At 45.5% G+C, this 22,628-nt stretch overlaps 1 protein-coding gene across 5 annotated transcripts in view; it reads right to left on the reverse strand.

The window, feature by feature from the left end:
- Positions 1-6,300: 6,300 nt before the first annotated feature.
- Positions 6,301-22,628, reverse strand: part of ESRP1 (epithelial splicing regulatory protein 1) — a 76,161-nt gene continuing 59,833 nt past the window's right edge. For all 5 annotated transcript variants that reach the window (XM_056522491.1, XM_056522490.1, XM_056522492.1 and 2 more), the window contains 4 exons: positions 20,059-20,230; positions 15,955-16,108; positions 15,245-15,356; positions 6,301-8,071 (listed from right to left, as the gene is read on the reverse strand). In XM_056522491.1, coding sequence (XP_056378466.1) covers positions 15,273-15,356; positions 15,955-16,108; positions 20,059-20,230 — 410 coding nt within the window. In that variant the 3' untranslated portion in view covers positions 6,301-8,071; positions 15,245-15,272. The remainder of the gene's footprint in view (positions 8,072-15,244; positions 15,357-15,954; positions 16,109-20,058; positions 20,231-22,628) is intronic.

Genomic DNA, 22,628 nt, shown 5'->3' on the forward strand with positions numbered 1-22,628 from the left:
TAAGGCCACTCGGAATAGATTGTGGGCTGAATGCCCGAGACCCATCATTCCACACAAATTATATCTCACTCCAGACATTGACCCTACACTAGTCAAATTTGTTAATAAGTCTGGGAAAAATCCCAAGAAAGGTGTGGATCGTTCATTCCGCACAATTCAAGATCGTTTTTTAGATCTCTTAGGTCCTTTCACTAAGATTTTGGACCTGACTGAGGAGGCAAGTTCTTCATCCGATCCTGTCAATTTAGATACGCTCAAGGGCTGGGCTCAAAGAGCTCTATGCATATATGGTGGAATAAATTCCGCTATTTGTACAGAACGGAAAAGATCCATCCTTTTGAAATTGGACCCCCAACTTATTAACCTAGCCACCTCCGAGCCTGACTCCCCTACGGATGGCTTGCTATTCAGGGACACCTTCATTAAAGAAAGTCTCCCTGTTTTCGTCTCTGGACAAAGCACAGACATCACTCAAGAAAGTCTTCCAGCCCTGTGTTTTTCCCAAGGCTGGGAAAAGAAGGGGCAATTTTCCCAGCCAACAAGTCCAAGACAGACGATACAATCGTGCCCCTCCTAAGCCAGACAGATTTGCAAATCCCACTACTTCATACCAACCCAGCCCTTTCTTCCCAACGAGAGGAAGACCCTGGAGAGCCAGAGGACACCATGGATACCCTAGATCCAGACCCAATTCAGGTAAGTCGACCACTGATATCTTCTTTCCCACTTCCATTGGGAGGAAGGATAGCATATTTTCCCATGTTTGGGCAATGATAACCACAGATTCATGGGTCCTAAACACCATTCTAGGTTATCAGATAGAATTCATTTGTCTTCCATCTCAAACCCTGACTCCTCAACCAATCTATATGTCAGAGGACAATCAAAATCTCATAGACATGGAAATCAAGGAACTAAGTTCAAAAAATGCCATTATTCCAGTACCTCCTCATATTCCAGGGTTTCTGAGCTACCTTTTTCTGGTAAAAAAAAGAAGGATGGCGGTTTCAGACCGGTAATAAATCTGAAAATCCTAAACAACTATGTTTGTTACCATCACTTCAAGATGGAAGGCATCCATCTATTGAGAGATCTACTCTTACCAAACGATTGGTTAGCAAAGATAGATCTCAAGGACGCTTACCTGACTATACCCATGCATCATCTTTCTCAACCTTACCTCCAATTTTTATGGAAGGATCAGAAATGGCAGTTCACCAGTCTGCCCTTCGGCCTTTCTTCCGCCCCTTGGTGTTTCACCAAGCTTCTCAGGCAGATTGTAGCACTTCTAAGAGCTTGTGGTGTCCGTCTCATTATTTACTTGGACAACATCCTTCTCATGGCTCAGTCCTTACCCCTGATTCAACTACACATTCAATGGACCACATCCCTGTTTTCCAATATAGGCTTTATAATCAATATGGAAAAATCAATTATTTTCCCCTCCAAAGAAGTAGAGTTTCTGGGTTTCTTAGTGAATACCCAATCAGCTCTCCTCCAATCTTCTGAAAGGAAGACTAAGACTATTCGAAGGGAGATCTATTCCATCCTGAACACGGAGACAGTTACTCTTTGTTCAATTGCTCGGGTTGTGGGCCTGCTTTCTGCCTCCATTCAGGCGATCTTCCCAGCTCCACTACATTATCGAGCCCTCCAACGTCTGAAGGCTCAACATCTTCGAGAGGTATATGCAGATGAGATAGCCTTAACCCCAGACACCAAGGAAGAACTTCTTTGGTGGCTAAAACATCTTCAAGACTGGAACGGGAAGGCTATATTCAATTCGGTTCCGGATCTGATCATAGAATCGGATGCCAGCCTCCAGGGTTGGGGAGCTTGCTGCGGCTCTTCTTCTACAGGAGGAAAATGGTCTCCAGAGGAATCGAGGTTACATATAAATTGTCTAGAGTTATTGGCTGGTTTCTTCTCCCTGAAGAGTTTTGCGAAGAACAGGTCAAATTGTTGCATCCTCTTACGGATGGACAATATCTCCGCAGTTCAATACATCAACAAACTGGGAGGTACCAAGTCTCTACCACTAGCCAATATCGCAAAAGATTTTTGGCATTACTGTCTTCACAGAGACATCACCATCAAAGCAGAATACTTACCCAGGCTCTCCAACACCATTGCAGACTGGAACTCTCGTTTTCTCACGGATTCCAGCGATTGGCAATTGGACCTCAAGATTTTCAACCGCATCAATGCTCTTTGGGGTCCGATATATCTGGATCTTTTTGCATCCCGTCTCAATCGCCAAGTTCATCGTTTTTACAGCTGGCGTCCGGACCCAGAAGGGTAGGGTATAGATGCTCTCCTCCAACATTGGCCCTCAGACAATCTTTATGCGTTTCCTCCATTTATTCTAATACCGAGAGTTCTTCTGCTCATCAAATCTCTGAAAGCGACTGCGGTTAAGGTAACCCCTTGGTGGCCAACCCAGTCCTGGTTTCCCTAGATATTGGAAATGATTATAGACTTTCCTCGTCTAATTCCATCTCATCCTTTTCTACTTCAGGATTCCTTAGGGAATCCTCATCCTCTCATAACCTCCAACAATCTAAAATTGATAGCTTGGTTTGTTTCGGGTCAACACACTCGGATCTTGGACTTTCTAATACATCTAGAGAAATACTCTCAGACACTTGGGTCCCAGGTTCCAGATCGGCTTACAGATCAGCCTGGAAAATTTGGTCTGATTGGTGCTTGCAACAGGATCTGGATCCCATTCAGGCATCTTTAGAACACATCATACATTTTTTATCTTCCTCTTGATTTAAGTAGAGCATACCGCACCATAAATGTCTACAGATCTGCCATCTCTTTTTATCACCCTCCTATCAATTCTATTCCTATAGGCAGACATCCATTAATTTGTAAATTGATGAAAGGAATTAAATTTAGACGTCCTCCCTTACCCAGGTACCATTCAACCTGGGACGTTAATTTACTTTTACTATTTATTATCTCTCTTGGGGATAATGAATAACTTTCCCTTAAATGACTCTCTCTTAAGCGCACCGCTCTATTATGTCTCATCTCTCTAAAACGGATTTCAGACGTCAGAGCTAGAGATGAGCGAACTTGCAGTAAATTCGATTTGGCACGAACTTCTCGGCTCGGCAGTTTATTACTCATCCTGCATAAATTAGTTCAGCTTTCAGCTGCTCCCGTGGGCTGGAAAAGGTGGATACAGTCCTAGGAAAGAGTCTCCTAGGACTGTATACACCTTTTCCAGCCCACAGGAGCACCTGAAAGCTGAACTAATTTATGCAGGATAAGTCATCAACTGTCGAGCCGAGAAGTTCGTGACGAATCGAATTTACTGTAAGTTCGCTCATCTCTAGTCAGAGCTCTTGATATTTCCCACAAGCAATACTTACCTAATGGAGTTTGTTTTTCTATCCATAAACGAACTAAGACCTCATTACATTCTGTGTTTTATCCCTCTTTTCCTCAACAGAAACATCTTTGTGTGGTTTCTTGCCTTCAATCCTATGAACAGCGAACTATCCATCTTCGTAATCCTTCTGATTCCCAATTACTGATTTCTTACTGTAAACCTTACCGCCCTGTATCTTCTCCCTCCTTAGCCAGATGGATGAAACAGATCATGCAGATGGCGGGTATTGACATCTCTATTTTCAGGGCTCATTCTGCTAGAGGAGCCATGGCTACAAAATTACATCAATCTGGAGCATCTTTATCAGATATCCTAAAAACTGCTAATTGGTCCTCTGACAACTTTTAGAATGTTTTATTTTAGACCGGATCCCCATGTGTCTACTTCAGTTATCTGATGGTTTTTCATTTAATTGTATATTTGAATTATATATTTTCTAGCTTTAAACTTGCAAAATGGAGCCTCCAGTCTTGTAATAAAATTTGAGATTTTCCTAGTTTTTTAAATAACGGAAAATATGGATTTTTATTAAAGACAGGAGGCGAACATTTTCCCTCCCTTATTTTGCCCTACTCTTATCATAGGATTATCATTTTCTTTTCTTTCAGTATAAACTCTACAGTTGGCAAAACCTACGATTCAGAAGACCATCTTCTTCTCTTCAAGTTCTCTGGTGTTTGTTCCGGTTCATCAATTGAGACATTCCTTTGTTTCTTGCATTCTTACGGATATTCTTCATCATCTTCGATTCTACAATGAACATTATCCATCGACCCATCCGGATGATCAAGAATTAGTAGTTATTTTCAGTTTTAGTTTAACTTTGTTCCAGGACTTGTAATTTTAGTCTATTTCACTTTAGCTAGTTTATGTGCATCAAAGAAGAGGAAGTAATGCTCTTAGTCATGCCTTATATCACCGATACTGGCCTCTGATTGGCTACCTGCTACCTTCTTATTTGCATATCTAACGTCTTTTTCTGTATACATGTGTTCTTCATTGCTGCTATACCTTATGAGTAGTAAAGAAGACATGCAAAATGTTCGCCTCCTGTCTTTAATAAAATCCATATTTTCCGTTATTTAAAAAAACTAGGAAAATCTCAAATTGTTCTTTAAATTATAGTCAGAATGAGTCACTAAAAAACTAGTGACTTGGGTGGCCCACTAGCTACCATTAAATGGGTAATCCACTACACAAAATCTTGTTTCCTACCCACAGGATAGGGGATAAGTATGATTGCTGGGACCCCCCTGCAATTTCATGAGCAGAGCATGGTCCACACCCCCCCCTCCATGTATCTGAATGTGAGAACTGGAGATACACAAGTAAAGCACATGTGTATCTCCAGCTCTTTCATAGAGATGTATAGAGGGGTTGTGTCATCCCTGCCCTGTGCATGAATTACGTGAAGGAGATTGCAGCGGGTTCCAGCAGTTGGACTCCCTGTGATCAGACACTTCTCTGTTTATGCTTGTGGAAAGGGGGAAAATATTTAAATGGGCACTGTAAAGAAATAAAAAAATTGATATGTTGTAGTTCTTAAGTACTACAACATATCTCTAATATACTTTAATAAAAAAAAAAGTGATTTAAACCAGTTTAAAATAACTTTTAAATTCGGCCAGTAGGGGTCGCCCTCCTAGTGGCCGAACGCATTCGGCAGTGACGTCACTACAGAATTTCAACTCCTTTAAGCCACTGCGGTGCTTGCTCCCGCCTGTCAAACAGGCGAGGGCGAGCACACTGATAGCTGGGGCTGCGCACAATGGCCAGCTCCACTGTCCTCGCCTGCCCCCGTAACCCTGTCCGGAGGCAGCGCGCGCACTCATTGCTGCGCTGATCCTCCGGATGGCGGGGGTGATGGAGATGCGGAGTTTGGGGGGAGCGGAATGTCTCTTTTGGGCGGTCGGAGGGAGGGGGTGTTGCACGGCGGGGTCTGGGGGTGATGGTGTTGCGGAGTTTGGGGAGCGGAATGTCTTTTGGGCGGTCAGAGGGAGAAGGGTGGGGGGTGTTGCGCGGCGGGGCCTGAGGGAGCAGGATGTGTGGCAGCTGCGGCCGAGACTGTTTTCACCACAGGGTGCCTACAGTTGTTTCCCCACTACAACTCCCAGCATGCCCTGACAGCCAATAGATGTCAGGGCAAGCTGGGAGTTGTACTGGTGAAACAGCTGGAGGCACCCTGTATAGTTGAACTAAGGGCGGAAGTCGGACCCCCCAGCAGGCATCAGTGATGTCACGCCTGCTGGGGAAGTCTGCCTGGTAGTGAGCACACTACCAGGCAGACAAAAAAAGCATTTTTAATATAGTAAAAATAAATGTAAAGGCAGGGAGGTGGTTAGGGATAGATGGGCAATAGGCAGGGACAGAAAGAAGGGGAAAAAAAAAAAAAAAAAAAGGGGATGATGGGAGCTACCCTTTAAAGGAGTATTCCAGGGCTGAAAAACGTATCCCCTATCCTAAGGATAGTTTCAGATTGCGGGGGCCCCAGCAGCCCGCGGGAAGGGGGCATGTTGATCACTGCATGAAGCGGCGGCTGACACGCCCCCCTCAATACAACTCTATGGCAGAGACAGAGCGCTGCCTTCGGCAATCCCAGGCTCTGCCATAGCGCTGTATTGAGGGGGAGTGTCTGCCATCACTTTGTGCAATGGTCGACACCCGCTATCTGGCCAGCGAGCAGGGGCCCTGTACAGGAGATCACGGGGCGCCCCAGCAGACGGACCCCCCGCAATCTGAAACTTATCCCCTATCCTTAGGATAGAGGATAAGTTTTTCAGCACTGGCTATCTCCTTTAATGCAGTGGAATACCCCTTTAAAGGTAAAAGGCCTTTGTGTATGTATAGTGACATCTATAGTTTAATGCAAATAGCAGTAACACCATGAAAGTATTTGGACAAGCAGAGAAAAGCTTTTTATTATTATCTGCACATGTAAACAGTTTATTCACAGACATTTTTTTCCCGATTTTTTTGCAGTTCGTTTGTGCAATACAGCATTAATAAAACAGTCATGTAATCGGTACACAGCTTAAACAGAAACAAACTACTTTTTATAACACAAACTAGGATAAACCAGTGTCTAGACATGCAATGACAAACAAACAATATATAGAGACTTACAATTGTTCACATTTTTGCTAAAGGAACCAACTGACGTTGGATCACCAAAAATGGTTCAGCAACAGTGTAAATGTGACAAGAACACGTAAGGAGCTTAAAGGTCTACAAGACGACCATTCAAAACAGTAGTTGACACCATTAGGTTCCGTTGGCTTCACACTTAACAGATAAGCATGTGTGGATGTTAGGGACACAGGGAAGAGTGGATAGGCCACAGAGCAGATCTCCTGTGTCTCAATTTGTATGGATATGAACGAACAAAAAAAATCTCCGTATACACTAAATCATCGCTCCATGAAACCCAAAGAGCTCAGGTAGTGTCCTGCATAGGGGAGTCTTTATATGAGGAACATCCATACAAGATTTCAATTTACAATAATTGTACATACACGAGTCCTTCCTATATTGCTGTACTATCAGTAGCTTCTCATAATGGATGTACATGGAGCACCAACCTTTAAAATAGAGAAGGTGAAAGGAAGCACAGAGTTTGCTCCATGGACAGGACCCAAGACATCAATGCACATGGCTAATGATTTTGGGGGGGGGTTCTTTGGAGGAACAAAGAAAAGATGCTTTAGAAACAATTTTATTAATAAAAAAGAATTAAGTGAATTATTTAAAGCGCTAATTCATACTTACGCAACTTTACTATAATATAATGTTCACGAGAGGTTCTCAAAATATATATACAAATATTTTATATATAAATGTAACAAAGTGTTTGACAAAAGCAAAAATAAATGATGGAGTGCATCATGCAAGGGCATTTGCATTCACAGGTAGAAATCTGCTTCATGTTGCCAGCACACAAATTCATAATTTTTTTTCTTTTGTTTTTTTTATTTTACTTTTTTCCACCTTTAATTTTTTTTATTATCATAAACTAAAAAAGGTCACATAGAATATCTGAGAGCTTTAGAAATTTTTAATTCTAATGTAAAAAAAAAAAAAGAAAAAAAAAAAATGTTGCATCGTATACAATGCAAACATGCATTGAACTGACAGCCATTCCCTTTTGAGCATGGCAAATGGTGGTATTCTGTAGAGAGTGAACCTCTGGTTTCAGAAATCAAATAAAATATACATAAAAATATATCACCCGCTGTATTAACACTTTTGGTGCAGCAGTGGTAAAGACTAACAGGAAGTCCAGAAAAAAAAAAAAAAAGTCCATTAGGTGTAGAAATTCCTCGTACTTTGTTAGTGCCGCTAAAAAAAAAAGGTCAATGGAGAAGTCATTCCCGTTTACATGGTGCGATGAGGACATCACCGAGCGGCCGATCACATCTCAGTAGTAGAACCATTTTTGCACATTGGAAGATCTGTCCGTCTACCCCGGTCTATGTTGTATGTACTGACTTTCTTTTAAAGTTCATGTTCTTTTATAGTCTTAGGAGGGTAGACTGCTATTTTCCATGGTCCAAAATTCCTTCCTGGCCGGATGTAAAAATTATAAAAAAAAAAAAAAAGAAAAAAAGAAAATGGCCAGGAGCTTTCTGCTTAGCAAAGTGGCAATGTACAATTAAACTGGTCGAGGAAAACCTGTGGGAAGAGAGAAAAATAACTTGACAAAGAATGTGACAAGACAGGACATTCATTCAGTAAGACCACCACCATTGACCACAGTCCCCAAAAGCAAACCTCTCCTGCTCTGGATGTTTCCTGACACTGACAAAGGTGTCAGCAGAGAGCACTATGGTCAGACCGGAAAGAACTACACAACTTCCTCTGGAACATACAGCAGCTGATAAGTATTGGAGGGATCACTTTTACATAAATGTAATTTACAAATCTGTATAAAACTTTCTGGCACCAGTTTGTTGCAAAGCATTTTTTTCTTCCGGAGTACCCCTTTAATATCTTATTGGTGTAATTTAGGGCTCCAAAATCATGTATCAGTCAGGGCTTTCAAACATCATTTTATGTGAAAAAGACAACTTCACCAAGTTAGTGCATATTCCATTGGTACTCTGGTAATGCCAAAATAAGGAGATTTCATTGGGGGGGCACCTAACTGACGGGTATATGCTCTTGCCACCAGGAGGCGCCGACACTAGGAAAAAGAAAAGTCGGCTCCTCCCTGGCAGGATATACCCGCCCACCTGCAGTGAGGTAATCAGTTTTGTCACAAAGCAGTAGGAGAAGCTCGAGAGGAAATACGGCCGAAGGACCCTAGAAAGGAATCCCGGAAAAAACCCAAGAACCGGAAAAAGAAGAAATGGGTGGGTGCGGTGTCCCCCAATGAAGGCAACGAGAAAGAGATTTTACGGCGAGTACAAAAAAAAAATCTCCTTTTCTCGTTCGCTCTTCATTGGGGAACACCTAACTGATGGGACGTACCAAAGCAGTACCCCTAGGGTGGGAAAAAACAACCACCGGCAAAACGGAGACAGTCCACGACTAAACTCGCATGCCCGCAAGGTCTATGGACAAGTCCCCAGATCGGAGACCTACTAGGCCCAGAACAATGAGGTCCCGTAAGATCTCCCAACCAAGGAGAAGGACCAGAACACCAAAGGAAAGGTCCACCCTCTGAAGAGACCCAAGGCACCTGGGTCAAATAGAGACAAGAAACCACAGAACAAAGGGAACCAGATGTTTGCGAAAAAACTTCCAGAAAGAAGGTAAGGAGAGCAGAACAGGAACACTGCCCGACCAATGGATCACTGAGGAGTCGGAGGCCGGCTGCTAAAAATGTCCAAGAACTGAACCATCATCAAGGCTCAAGGAATCGGAGAGCCGCCTGAAAAGAAAGCACACCGCAGCATCACAGGACAGTCCAAATCAAGGGAGCCAACAGTGATAGAACAGAGTGGTCTGAGAAGACCTGAGCCGCCTCAAGAAACATCCCGTCAAAACAGAAATGGATGAGAACCAATAAGAGCCCAGCTGGACTCCCAGGGTCCGGACCTGGGGTCAATGCATTAAGACTGACCCAGATAAAAGGGTAAGAAGGACATACAGAGCACTAGGCTGTGATAGCAGACAGAAAGCACACAAGACTAGACTGTAAAATCCACTGTTGAATGCATCTTAGCAAAATCCAGATAGTCCCTCCAGGAGGGAAAAACAAGGGTGGTCGAGATGACAACTGGAGTAGAGACCTACGACAGCACCCTGATCACCATCCCCCAAATGAAAAGGGGAACGGCAAGCGCACTAGGTGCAGTAGGAGCAGGGAAATGCAAATACTGGGTGGACAAAGCCCCCCCACCCGGGTTCCAGCGCAACCGTTGCCACCTGGAGGGGCCACCGTGCGATACCAGATGGATCGTAGCCCCGCACTCCGAAGCAGGGCAAAAAATACAAGACCTGTTGAGGGTCAATCCAGATAGTGACGAGGAGGCACCTGAGTCACCCAGACAGAAACCCTGGAAAAGAACACCCGGAAGTACAGAGAGGGGCTGAACCAACAGGCCACCCAGCAGGCCCCATGTCAGAACAGAGGTGCTCAACCGCCCTGGAACCGCGGCTACAACAGCACCAGAAGCCCCTGAGCGCACCCCCGAGCAAAGAAGGTGGCTCTACACCTGCGAGGCGGCCCTAGCATATGTAGGAACACAGACATGAGGACCCCATGACAAAAGCGGCGGACCCAGACTGCAGACACTGTAAAAACATCCTCAGGACCAGCAGGAAAGGAGTCATGCACACAGCAGACCAAGAGTGCAACCTAAGAAAGGAGAACAAAGACGCTCCTGTTGCTGCAAAAGGCCCCGGAATCCACAGACAACAAAAAAAAAAAAAAAAAAAAAAAAAAAAAAAAACACACCCCAACTCCTAATGGTGCTAGGCACCAGGGCTGCAGTCGCAGACTCGAGAGGAAGAATGGACGTGGAGCAGGAAAAAAGGCAGACACAGTGTGACCTACAGGAAGAAGGGACCTAAGAACCCACATGAACGCACTCTGTGGGACTGCACCTGGGAGAGAGATACCGGACTACAGCTGCAGTGGCGGCCAAATGTGGGAGGTGACCAGGTGGATTGGAACACCAAGCGGACACACAGTCTGGCCATAGGGCAAAAAAGACCGTGGCCACGACTGGTCCCGCACCCGACGATGCACAGTGGGGAGAGATACCGGCCCGTAGACAGAGTAGCCGATATGCAGAGAGGGACCTGACAAGCAGGCCATCCAGTAAACCAGTATGTGGTTCAGTGTATAAGGCACATGGAGCAAATGAGAATGAGAGAATGAGAGAATGAGAGAATGAGAGAATGAGAGAATGAGAGAGAGAGACAGAGACTATGGGACACACTGGGTCAGTTCCACATATACCACGCACCACAGTGGAGTACCGGAACACTAGCCGCAAAAAAACATCTGCCGCGAGATAGTCGGCAGAAGAAAAAATGCAGACAACTGTCTGGGTTACCGGTATGAGTCCTTAGGGGACAGCGAGTCATCCCAGTAGTGAGGGTTTGGAAGACCAGTTGCAGATACACCGGTGATGTGATGCGTAACAAGTGGCGCAGGAAACCTTGCAGACCACTACCAGATAGACAGGTAGAGGACTATGGAAAACGAGACAGTGTATTGGCACCTCGCTCAGTGGGGAGGTACCAGAACCCCAGCCTCTACCGAGACTGCAGAAGCAGAGACAACAGGTGGTAGATGTAGGACAGGCGGTGTAGACCACCAAGCAGACGATTGATCAGCTCATTGGTAAGGGTCCAAGGCAACGATGCATCCCATTGGCACCTCACCAGCAATGAGGTACCAGAACTACAGCTGCAGATGCAAAAGCTGTCAAGTTTGACAGATGGTGTAAGCCACCCTGCAGATCACTATCTGGCTAGCCGGCATGGATGCACACAAGACAACGAAGCATGCCACCGGCACTTCACTGAGCAGTGAGGGACCGGAAACCCAGACGCAGATACATCAGCCATCTGATGTATGACAGGCGGCGTAAGCAACCATGCAGACCACGGTCAGGCTTACTGGCAGGGATACACCGACGACAAATATTCATCCCATCAGTACCTTACTCAGTAGAGAGTGACTGGAACACCAGCTGCAGACACATCCGCCGCGTGATGTATGAGAGGCGGTGTAGTCAACTATGCAGACCACCGTCTGGCCTACTAGCACGGATCCACGGAAGACAACCCTACACACCAACAGAAGTGAGGAAACGGAACTCTAGTCACAGATGCAGCAGCCGAGAATCGTGTGACCGGCGATGTAGGAAACCATGCAGACTACTGTCTGGCTAATGGAAGGGGTCCGTAGGAGACTTCGTAATGAGCCTTAGGGTCCTTAAGACACATCGGTTCAGTCCTCCATATACCGCACACAGCAGCGGGGTATCTGAACTGCCGCCACAGACACCTCATCTGTGAGACATGTGAAAATGACAGAGGAAACCATGCAGACCACTGTCTGGCTTACTGGTATGGGTCCTGAAGACACATCGGTCAGTCCTCCATGTACCGCACCCCGCAGTGGGGTATCGGAACTGCAGCAACAGATACATGAGCCGTGATACGTGTGGCAAACGGCAGAGAGAACCATGCAGACCACTGTCTGGCTTACTGGTATGGGTCCTGAAGACACATCGGTCAGTCCTCCATGTACCGCACCCCGCAGTGGGGTATCGGAGCTGCAGCAACAGATACGCCAGCCATGAGACGTGTGACAAACGGCAGAGGAAACCATGCAGACCACTGTCTGGCCTACTGGTATGGGACCTGAAGACACATCGGTCAGTTCTCCATATACTGCACCCAGCAGCGGAGTATCGGAACTGCAGAAGAATTCTACCACTGAACCACCAATGCTACGCCATAGATATGGGACCAAACTGCACCAAATTGCCAGAAAAACAGCATTTTTTTTTTTTAAAAATAAATAAATATTACTTATGCATGATTGTGTTTCCGCCCTCTGGGAGAGGGGGGGGGAGGGGAGCCCCGCACTGCATAGTGGAGCTAAGCCCACTCCCCCATCTCCAAAAAAATCGAAATATAAACCCCCACTTCACTGCTGAATGGACGGGGACATGTACCAGTCCCCGTCCAGCAACACACCCGCCGCACTAAGGTTGCGGGAGCGGACTGACCTGCTCAGAAGACAAACGAGGGTGGAGCTAAGCTCCGAGTCCCCGTCCGGGAGCGGGGTCCTGCTGTGACGAAAGACGGGGGCGGAGCCAAGCTCTGAGTCCCCGTCCAGGAGCAGAGGGTCCCGCTCTGAAGACGGGGGCGGAGCAAAGCTCCGTGTCCCCGTCCAGGAGCGGAGGGTTCTGCTCTGAAGACGACGGGGGCGGAGCCAAGCTCCGATACCCCGTCCAAGGGTGGAGGGTCCCGCACTGCAGACGGGGGCGGAGCTAAGCTCAGAGTCCCCGTTCGGAGCAGACGGGTCCCGCTCTGAAGAAGACGGGGGCCGAGTAAAGCTCCGAGTCCCTGACCCTTCGGCGGGAGTGTCGATCGCGGCGCGAGGGACGGTAGTGCCTGAAACCCCGCACAGGCGCGCAACCGCTGGCCGGGGGTAGTCGGCCGGAGGGGTACACCGGCCGTTACCCCAGCCGGCGGTAAACTCCCTGCAGAGCGCCAGACCGGAGAGCTCGCTGTGGGGAGGAGAGGGGCGGAGCTAAGCCCCGTCAGGAGAGGCAAGAATCACTCTCTCCTGTTGGCGCTCTGAAGGCAGCGCCGGCAGAGAGCCTCCCCACAGCTGAGACCCCAGGTTCCCGCTCTGAACTCGGGAAGAAGGGGGGCTGAGTTACCTGCCTCCATTATGGCTTCCGCTGGCCAGCACAGTGCCAGGGCTGGAGCAGTGACTGTGGAGGAATGAATAAAAGGGAGCTGCCGCAAAAAACAGGCAGCTGCCCGGTAGGTGACACTAACAGTGAGAGCCCCGACCCCATTAAACACCCCCACAAAAGCCAGACCCCTGAAGACCACAAGGAAAGGAATAAACTCTTAAGTCCCGTGCAGGGCAGGGAGGGAGGGGGAACATGTACACCCGACCATCTGTACATACTCCCCTATCTTCACATAAGTCTTCAGCCAGCATTTTAGTCACCTGCATCACGTCATGCTGCTACAGCCCAAGAAAAATAGGGGGACCTGGACCCACGGTGCAACCCCAGGCGCTGGCCTTTGGCAGGAAGGGGTTAATGGTGCATTTGTATTTTATGTCCTGTGCCCCTTAGCCACATATGGGGGAACAAGGTAGCGCCATGCTTCTGAACCCCCACCTGAAAAAGGGAAACAAAAAGGAGTACAGAACCTGACTAAACAGCCCTTACTAGAAAATAATAAAAGACCAGGTCTGGAGCTCCAGACCTGTGTGTCTACCTCCTAAGTGACACTAGCTAAAACTGATTACCTCACTGCAGGTGGGCGGGTATATCCTGCCAGGGAGGAGCAGACTTTTCTTTTTCCTAGTGTCAGCGCCTCCTGGTGGCAAGAGCATATACCCATCAGTTAGGTGTCCCCCAATGAAGAGCGAGCTAGAAATAGGATGTTGCGATTGCATATACCTCTCTTGATTAAGAACACTCGGGATCCCCAAATCAATTCTATAGAGGTAAAGCATGAAGCCTTATACATCACAGCCCTGGTGATGCTAGTGCTGCACAGACAGAGCCCACCTATTGAGGAACTAGCCTCTCTAGGGCTTAAAGGGGTACTCCTCCCCTAGACCCCGCGATCTCCCTGCTGCACACGGCATTCATTTAGAGTGCCGGAGGCTTGAGACATAATGGCCACGCCCTCTCAAGGCAAGTTTATGGGAGGGGGCGTGACGGCCGTTACGCCCCCTTCCAAAGACTTGCATTGAGGGGGCATAACCGTGACAACACAAGAGGCGTGACCATGACATCACTAGCCTCTGGCCCTGCATTGCCAGTCATCCGGCACAGAGCGAAGTTCGCTCTGTTCACCGGATGACTGGGGTGCCACAGCAAAGATCGCGGGGGTCCTGTCGTCGGTGATCAGATGTCTCGGGGCGGAGTACTCCTTTAACTTAAAGGGATATTCCGGGCAAAAACCATTTTATCCCCTATCCAAAGGATAGGGGATAAGATGTCTGATCGCGGGGGGCCCGCTGCTGAGGACCCCCGCGATCTCCCTGCAGCACCCGCATTCTATGCAGGTGCTGAATCTCCAGTTTTGGAAACCTCCGGGTTTCCGGGACTGGGGATGTGACGTCACGCCACGCCCCTCCATTCATGTCTATGGGAGGAGGCGTGACAGACATGAATGGAGGGGGTGCGGCGTGACGTCACTTCCCCAGTCCCGGAAACCCGGACGTTTCCGAAACTGGAGATTAAGCACCTGCATAGAATGCGGGTGCTGCAGGGAGCCATGGGGGTCTCAGCAGCAGCAGGCCCCCCCCCCCCCCCCCCGCAATCAGACATCTTATCCCCTATCCTTTGGGTAGGGGATAAAGTGTTTTTGCCCGAAATACCCCTTTAAGCAGTGTTTCCCAACCAGAGATCATCCCGCTGTTGCAAAACACCCAGCATTGGCTAGACAGTCTTTAGCTTGGAATAAACTGCTGGGATCGGAGTTCTTTCTATTTGTGGCAGTTGCAGCAGTGTCCAAGCCGTATATTACTGCCGAAGTTCTGCTGTTGCTGGGGCGGACAAACTGATGGTAATAGGACTCCTGTCTGTGCATAATGTGGGAGAAGCCCCTTTTAATTTTTCCTTTGTACATGAATCAATAATTTAGGGTGCGGCAAGAAATGACAATTAAGATGGTACATACCTCTTCTACATAAGCGCTGAAAAGATCTCTATATACACACCCATTCCTTTGGGTGGGTGATCAAGGTTCTGGCCTGGTCAGTTATTGGGAGAAGACCCTCTTCTGGGGCATACTAGGGTAAAGGAATAAATATTAACGAAAATGAACAGGAATTTTTCTTGTGGCCATCAGTAGAAACATAAAAAGTTTTCTCTAACCTCAAAAGATAAGAGGTTTTATATAGATAAAGCATAATCACTATATAAACAAGAAGATCTGCAAATCTGCATGGTGGCTCAGTTGCGGAATCTGTGTGCGCTATATATTATATATATATATATATATATATATATATATATATATATATATAAAGAATTATTAATATATGTAAAGACAATGCTCTGTGAGCTAAAGAGCACAGACCACCGCAAACTCCAATGGAAATTTAGCTCACAGAGACCGGATACTATTGTAACCCCTCATCTGTCCCTGTCTGGATCTCTGCTCACCTATTTAGATTAATGGTGTAAAAAATGTCTTACCAGCTACAGAAACCGCAACCTGATGCACAGAACAGATTTTTACTTGCAGAAATGTGTGCACTGAATCTGCCACGGATCTACAAGATAAACCTACACACAGACCTGACAATAGTCATATACTGCAAATGTGCAGGAAGTGGTGGGGATCCCTTATTGGGCCTGAGCCTTGATACACTCCAGATTTCCTACCTGATAACCTTGGAAGAAATTCAATATCTCCTTTACACCAGAGTTGTAGGCCAGTCCTTGCATGCGCACCACCGCAGCTCCATTGTGTGGGGGGAGACTGCTGGCACCGGCTGTGGCTGGGAAGAACCCTAGATTGCTTGGAGAGCCTGGGGGGCTGTGGAATAGAAAACATAATGGATATGTCAACCTTACAGATTTTTATCTTATGTTAATTCATTGCTCATTCGTGTCTAGTGAGACCAAAAGCCTACCATTCAAAACTCACTTGTGTAAACATTGATATATACCCTACTCACTATTTGATTACATCCACATAAGAACCTTAGTGCTTGGGAGATCACAGGGGCCCCTGATGACATGACACCTCACTCCTTGACTCTTCAGACGGCTTAGGAAGACAGTATCATCTCCTCCGCCTTGTACCCCCAAAAAATGTAAAATATTCTTTCTGAACCACTTAACCACATTGCACACAATGCCAACTGAATAAATTTAAAACAAATTTTAACTATAAGATTTAAAAAAAAAAAAAAAAATGGCCATTTTCAGCTTTAAAGGGGTACTCCGGCGCTTAGACATCTTATCCCCTATCCAAAGGATAGGGGATAAGATACCTGATCTTGGGGGTCCCGCCGCTGGGGACCCCCGTGATCTTGCACGCCGAACCCCGTTTGAATCAGTCCCTGGAGCATGTTCGTTCCGGGTCTGATTACTGTCGATCACGGGGACGGAGCATTGTGAAGTCACGGCTCTGCCCCCGTGTGACATCACACTCCGTCCCCTCAATGCAAGCCTATGGGAGGGGGCGGAGCGTGATGTCACAGGGGCGGAGCCGTGACGTCACAATGCTCCGTCCCCATGATCGACAGTATTCAGACCCGGAGCGAACATGCTCCAGGGACTGATTCTAACGGGGTGCGACGTGCAAGATCACTGGGGTCCCCAGCGGCAGGAACCCCGTGATCAGGCATCTTATCCCCTATCCTTTGGATAGGGGATAAGATGTCTAAGCGCAGGAGTATCCCTTTAAATTTCAGCACCATACAAAAATATAAGAAATTTTATGTGTAAAAAGTTATCTAGGATTAAAAAAAACAGCTGATTTCTTCAAGAAACAGCGCCACTCTTGTCCCCAGTTTGTGTGTGGTATTGCAGCTTAGTGCCATTGAAGTGAATGGAGCCAAGTTGTAATACCACATTCAAGAAGCTATAGTTTTCACATTCTGGATAACCCTTTTAGGGTATGTTCACCCTGCGGAATCTCCGCTTGCTGAATTCATCAGGCGGAGATTCCGTCTGGCAGCCGCCACCGAAAATACTTAGTCGGTAGGACTGCGCAGAACTGCGCTGTCACCATTAACTGCTATACAGTGCTCACAGATTTCCGTGCAAAGAATGAACATGTTCTTTCTTTGCGCTGAACAATTTCAGTGGCAGAATTGTCCACCGATGAAATTCCACAGTGTGAACAGGTCTACCATGGGAATTCTGCAGAGTGAACATATCCTTAAGCCAACTAATTTATATAGAAGACATTTCTGAGGCATACAGATGTAAAATAGAGCCTACGTAGACAAAAGAGGCTTTCTTACAAGACAAGATAAAGATTGCTGGAATACAGGTAAAATGTAAGAGGAAGAAAACAAAAAGCTCCTTAGGAAAAGCTAACTTCAAAGTCAGGGAGCAACCACAAATATTCACACACCTTCCACACCTGAAAAATAATACTGTGACTGAGAAGTGAGAGAATGTTTTGCCTCTAGTCCTATGACCCAGGTTCATAAGCGCGCACATACACGAACATGAAATTCTAAAAAGCAGCAACATCCAGCTGATCATAGCCTTTAAAATATATGCCTAATGGTTTATGGTTTGAAGACCTCAGACATAGGAAAATGCATTTTCACAAATGTTAGTGCATTTTTTTATTTAAATTTTTTTTACATTTTTTCAACTCAAGGTAACTGCTTAGTTTCTGGCAGCAAGCTCTATTCCTTTGACTATGATTCAGGCCCAGACATACAATTTCTAAACCTCTTAATTTCCTACTTTTCTCATATGGACACGTCCACTAGTAACACATGCTGGATTTGATGTCCATGATGCTGCTTCCTTCCTAGCGGTCATGTATCAGCACAACTTCATTCCTGGACTGCTACAGCCCATAGGAAATATCAGCCCAGCTTTTTAAAAGCAATCTAGTTTTAGACTGTGATCCAAGACTAGACAGTTTTAGGGTGGGCCCATGCTACGGAATTTCCAACTGGAATTATTCCTGGTGGAGAATATAAGGGTGAATGGCACTGACTGAATGGACATTGCTGGTCCCCATAGACTGCAATGTATTTTAAACAGTTTCGGTGGAGGAATTTCAGTGGCGGAGCGTCCATAGTGTGCACTTTGCAGTGGATTATTATTGACAGCAATGGTATTCTGCTGCACTGGAATTTCAAAGCTGAATTCCATAGTGTAAACTCTGCCTAAGAATGCAATAGATTTATCAAAGTTTAGATCGACTATTCGTTGGCCAAAAGTGTAACTGTTATAAAAAAACAACTGATGACTTGTCAGTCACACATGTCAAAAGTTGTTGATCGCATCGGGTCTCTCGGCGAAGACCCACTGCGTGTTATTAGCCGGAAAAGCGGGAGGCATTGCGCACCACTCCCCAACCAGTTGAGAGATCCTTCTATTTCTCTGCATAGAAGTCTACGCAGAAAAATGTACAAGTCTCTCAGCGGGGCAGGAAGCAGAGTGCAATGCCTCCCGCTTTCCCGGCTAATAACTCACAGTGGGTCTTAGGCGTGAGACCAGGTGCGATCAACAACTTTTGACATGTGTTGCCGACACTAAACTCGGCCAGATTTTTGCACCAGAATATTGGCACAATTGTTACAGATGCCACGGCCATATTTACTAATAGTAAATGTGGTCTGTCTTGTGTGTGCGCAAAGCTAGGTCAACAGCACGTTTTTACATGCTGTTGAAATGTCCTTTTTTGTTGATGAATGCTAATTTTTTTCTATCCCATTTAAGAACATGATCCAGATGGATCCTGTGTTTTTTTATTTATTTTTTTCTCATCCAACAGAAGTCAATGACAACAAGATATGCATCTGGTTAAAATGGTACCTTGTTCTCTAACCTTGAAAGAAAAAAAAAGAAAAAAAAGAAAAACAGGAATGTTTCAACAGGATTCAAACATGTGATGTGAACAGGCCCTTACACTGACTACTAGTTTTTTTTTTAATAATAAAGAAAAGTTGTTTAAATTTAGGAAGTAAATGAAACCTAAAAGCTATATAGATATCTTTGCATGGATTGTTTTCCAATTTACTTTATCAATGTCCCACAGTTTTCAAGACCTGCTATACCACAGGACCCTTCATTGACCACTTTCAGTAAATAAATCTGTCCTGGTCATGGAATGGACAGACAGATGATGTAACAGTACAGTTACCTGAGCGGTGTAATCTCTAATAAGGAACTGAAAGTATATTAGAAGACTGTATAACTTCATAATACATTGTATAGCTTTCACTACAGGAGTGTACCATGAAGCCTGAAGGTCTACACTACCTTAAATGTCTACAACACCTCTAAGAAAAGAAATGAAATTCAAGTCTCCTACATAGGTAACATTCTTCAATGTTCTACAGAAGCTGCAGACCTAAGAAACAAAGCCTGACCTTGCACACAACTATTTTAACTCCAGGGCAACAATTTGGCAGGTTGAAAGATTTCTACTCATTACAGAAGCTTTTACTGCAAGAGATTTATCGCCGCTCGCTCACCCATTAACAGTCCCTGCTGCCTCATGCCCTTGAATTTACAAATCTACAATGTACCTCCCCTACACATTCAGTGGGCGTCCTCTGCTACTGTAGGGTCATGCACTACCAGTCACCTGGCATAAAAAAGCTGGACCTACTTTGGAACTAAAACGGTGGAACAGATTACAGATATCGGCAGAGTAAGACTGTGCCGCGTAGGGCATGGCTGTGCCTAAAGACTGTGCTCTTTGAGGTCATACACAGTAGGGCATGAGGACTCCGTGACCAATGGCAGCTGATAAATCCCACCATTGGTCCAGCTTATTCATACCTTGGGTAGTAAGCAGTGTAGTTCATGAAGAGCTGTGCTCCAGCTGGGTAGTATGCCGCAGAGGGTTGCAGGGCACGTGGGTTGAGCAGTAGAGAGGGCTGGTAGAGGGCAGCTGCTTCAGTAGGAATGACGGCTGTTTGTGCTGGGAATGTGTATGATGGGGGAGACAGACCTAGAAAAAGAAGAATACATACATATATGAGCAAAATAAATCTCTGCACACAGGGCCTATAACATCAGGTTCTGCACAAGAGGTCCATAGGATATGAGATTTGCCAGAGGAGGACAACTTTGTTCCATGTTTAGGCAGGCACCACACACAAAAAAAAAAAAAAAAAAAAAAAAGAAAAAGCTATATATGCGTATCAATCTTTACCTGTCATGTTACAAGCCTATGAAAGTGCTTGTGTACACATACATTATTAGACGTGGGATTCATTTTGGGAAGCGGTTTAGCTAAATGAGGTTATCCCAAGATTAACACTTATCGCCTGTCCTCAGGACAGAGGTCAGCTAGATGATCAGTGGGGGTCCAACCAATGGCACCCCCACAGATCATGGAAACGGAGGAAATTTGTCCTCTGAGTGAATGGGAAGGTTTTATTCACTGTTTATGGACAAGTTTATAGGCAAGTTCAGCACCTGCGAGCGTTCAGAAGTCCCATAAAGAACAAAGTAAGAAGTGGATGAGCACGTGTGCTGCTGCTGCTCCTCCATTTATTTGTGTGGGGGGAGAGAATTGACCTCAATTTTCAGAATTGTTGGGGTCCCAGCAGTCAGCAGTTTATCTCCTATCCAGTGGATAACATTTAATCTTGTGATAACCCATTTAATCCTTTAATGCGAACCAGTCAGCTATTACAAGACTACTAGTAAATACTGTAATTTCTCAATTCTAGAGCCTTATTTATCACTCCACATTGTGCTGTCCTATTATTCCTCCTTGAAATGTGTAAGAATGAATAAACTGAAAACTGGGCATTACTGTGGCAGGTGATAAAGTGATGGCTCAATTCAGAAATTATGTTCCAGAATCATTATTTCATGGGGAATACAATTATTTACCAAAACTAACAGGTTAGGAGATCTAAGAGATCCTCTTTAACCCCCTTAATGACCTATGACATTTATTTTTGTCACTGGCCATTAAGGATGTATGGAGTGGGCTCAGGACTAAAGCCACTCATATCCATCTCCGAAAGCAGCATTTAAACTACCTTCCTAGGAGTCTTTGATGGTTCAGTGGTTGGCGAGCTCTCTGCTGTGCCCGTGTGTCTGCGAGTCTGTAGTAAACTGACCGCTCATACGCAGTTTACTCTCAGACATCGGTCTAGCTTAGGGAGCAGGGGGAAAGATGGTGATGTATGTGAGTAAACTACACGTGCACACTGTTTACTACAGTCACTCAGACCCCTCTGTCTGCTCGTAGCAGTGGATTGCTGCTACGAGCAGACACACAGGCACAACAGGGAGCTCACTCTAGTGACGTCATCAGCGCATCAGAATATGCTGGTGATGCGCAGGGTGTGACCAACCCTAATGCTTTCAACTGCATTGTGCACATCAATTATACAATAGGGGGGAAAAAAAAATTAATAAAAGTGTTTAAATTTGGTGGCACGGTACAACTATTCGCTCCCAAGATCACCAATGAAGACAGTAGAAAAATGAAGTAATTTAACAAGGAAAATCAAGGATGCAGTTTGACTGCTGTGGGTGAAAGCTTCTAGTCTATTAAAGTGACTTAAAGGGGAACTAAAAATCTGAAAAATTTAAATATTGCACAATATATTGAGATGGGGTTCTCCGGTGTTTTTAAACTTATGCCCTTTCCTCAGGCTAGGGGATAAGTGTCTGATCGGGGAGAGTGTGATACACGAGGACTGTACTTGTCCAGCGCTCTAATGGAGATTTGTTGACCCCCGCACTCGAGGAGTGTTGGGCCCCACGATCAGACACTTATCTCCTATCCTGTAGATAAGGCATCAGTTTTCAAACACTGGAGTACCCTTTTAAATGTTCTTAAAAAAGGTATATCCAGTCTGTAGGTATACTGGGTAAATTAGGCCGAGTTCTCATCAGCATTTATCTTCATTAGGAGGATCTCCGCTGGCTAAATCCATTAAACTATGGGACTTGAGTGGAGAAAATTACCACAAGCTCCGACCAAACCTTTTGGTGTACAGGAGAAAAAAAAAAAAGCTGAACAGATCCTGAACGGTATGAAGCACAACACTGGTGTGAACTTAGACTAAAATCATGGAAAAGTATTATGTGTAATTGTGTTATTGCTGAAAATCACTTCTATTTATTGGAAGAATTACTACTATCTATTAGGCTTCATCCATATGAAGTTCAGTCTGAAAACGGCAGTAACAAAATCCTATACGTCCGTTAGAAAATCCCATTATAGTCTATGGGATTTTCTAATAGCCATTTGAACCCGTTCTGTATGGATAACGGACGTTATTTTGTGACAGAAGATAGTAACAGGAGATATAATTCATGAACCATTTCTCCCGTTACTATCTTCCGTCACAAAATAACGTCCATTATCAATAACGGACTAT

This window comes from Hyla sarda, chromosome 5, assembly GCF_029499605.1.
Source record: "Hyla sarda isolate aHylSar1 chromosome 5, aHylSar1.hap1, whole genome shotgun sequence".
Lineage (NCBI taxonomy): Eukaryota > Metazoa > Chordata > Amphibia > Anura > Hylidae > Hyla > Hyla sarda.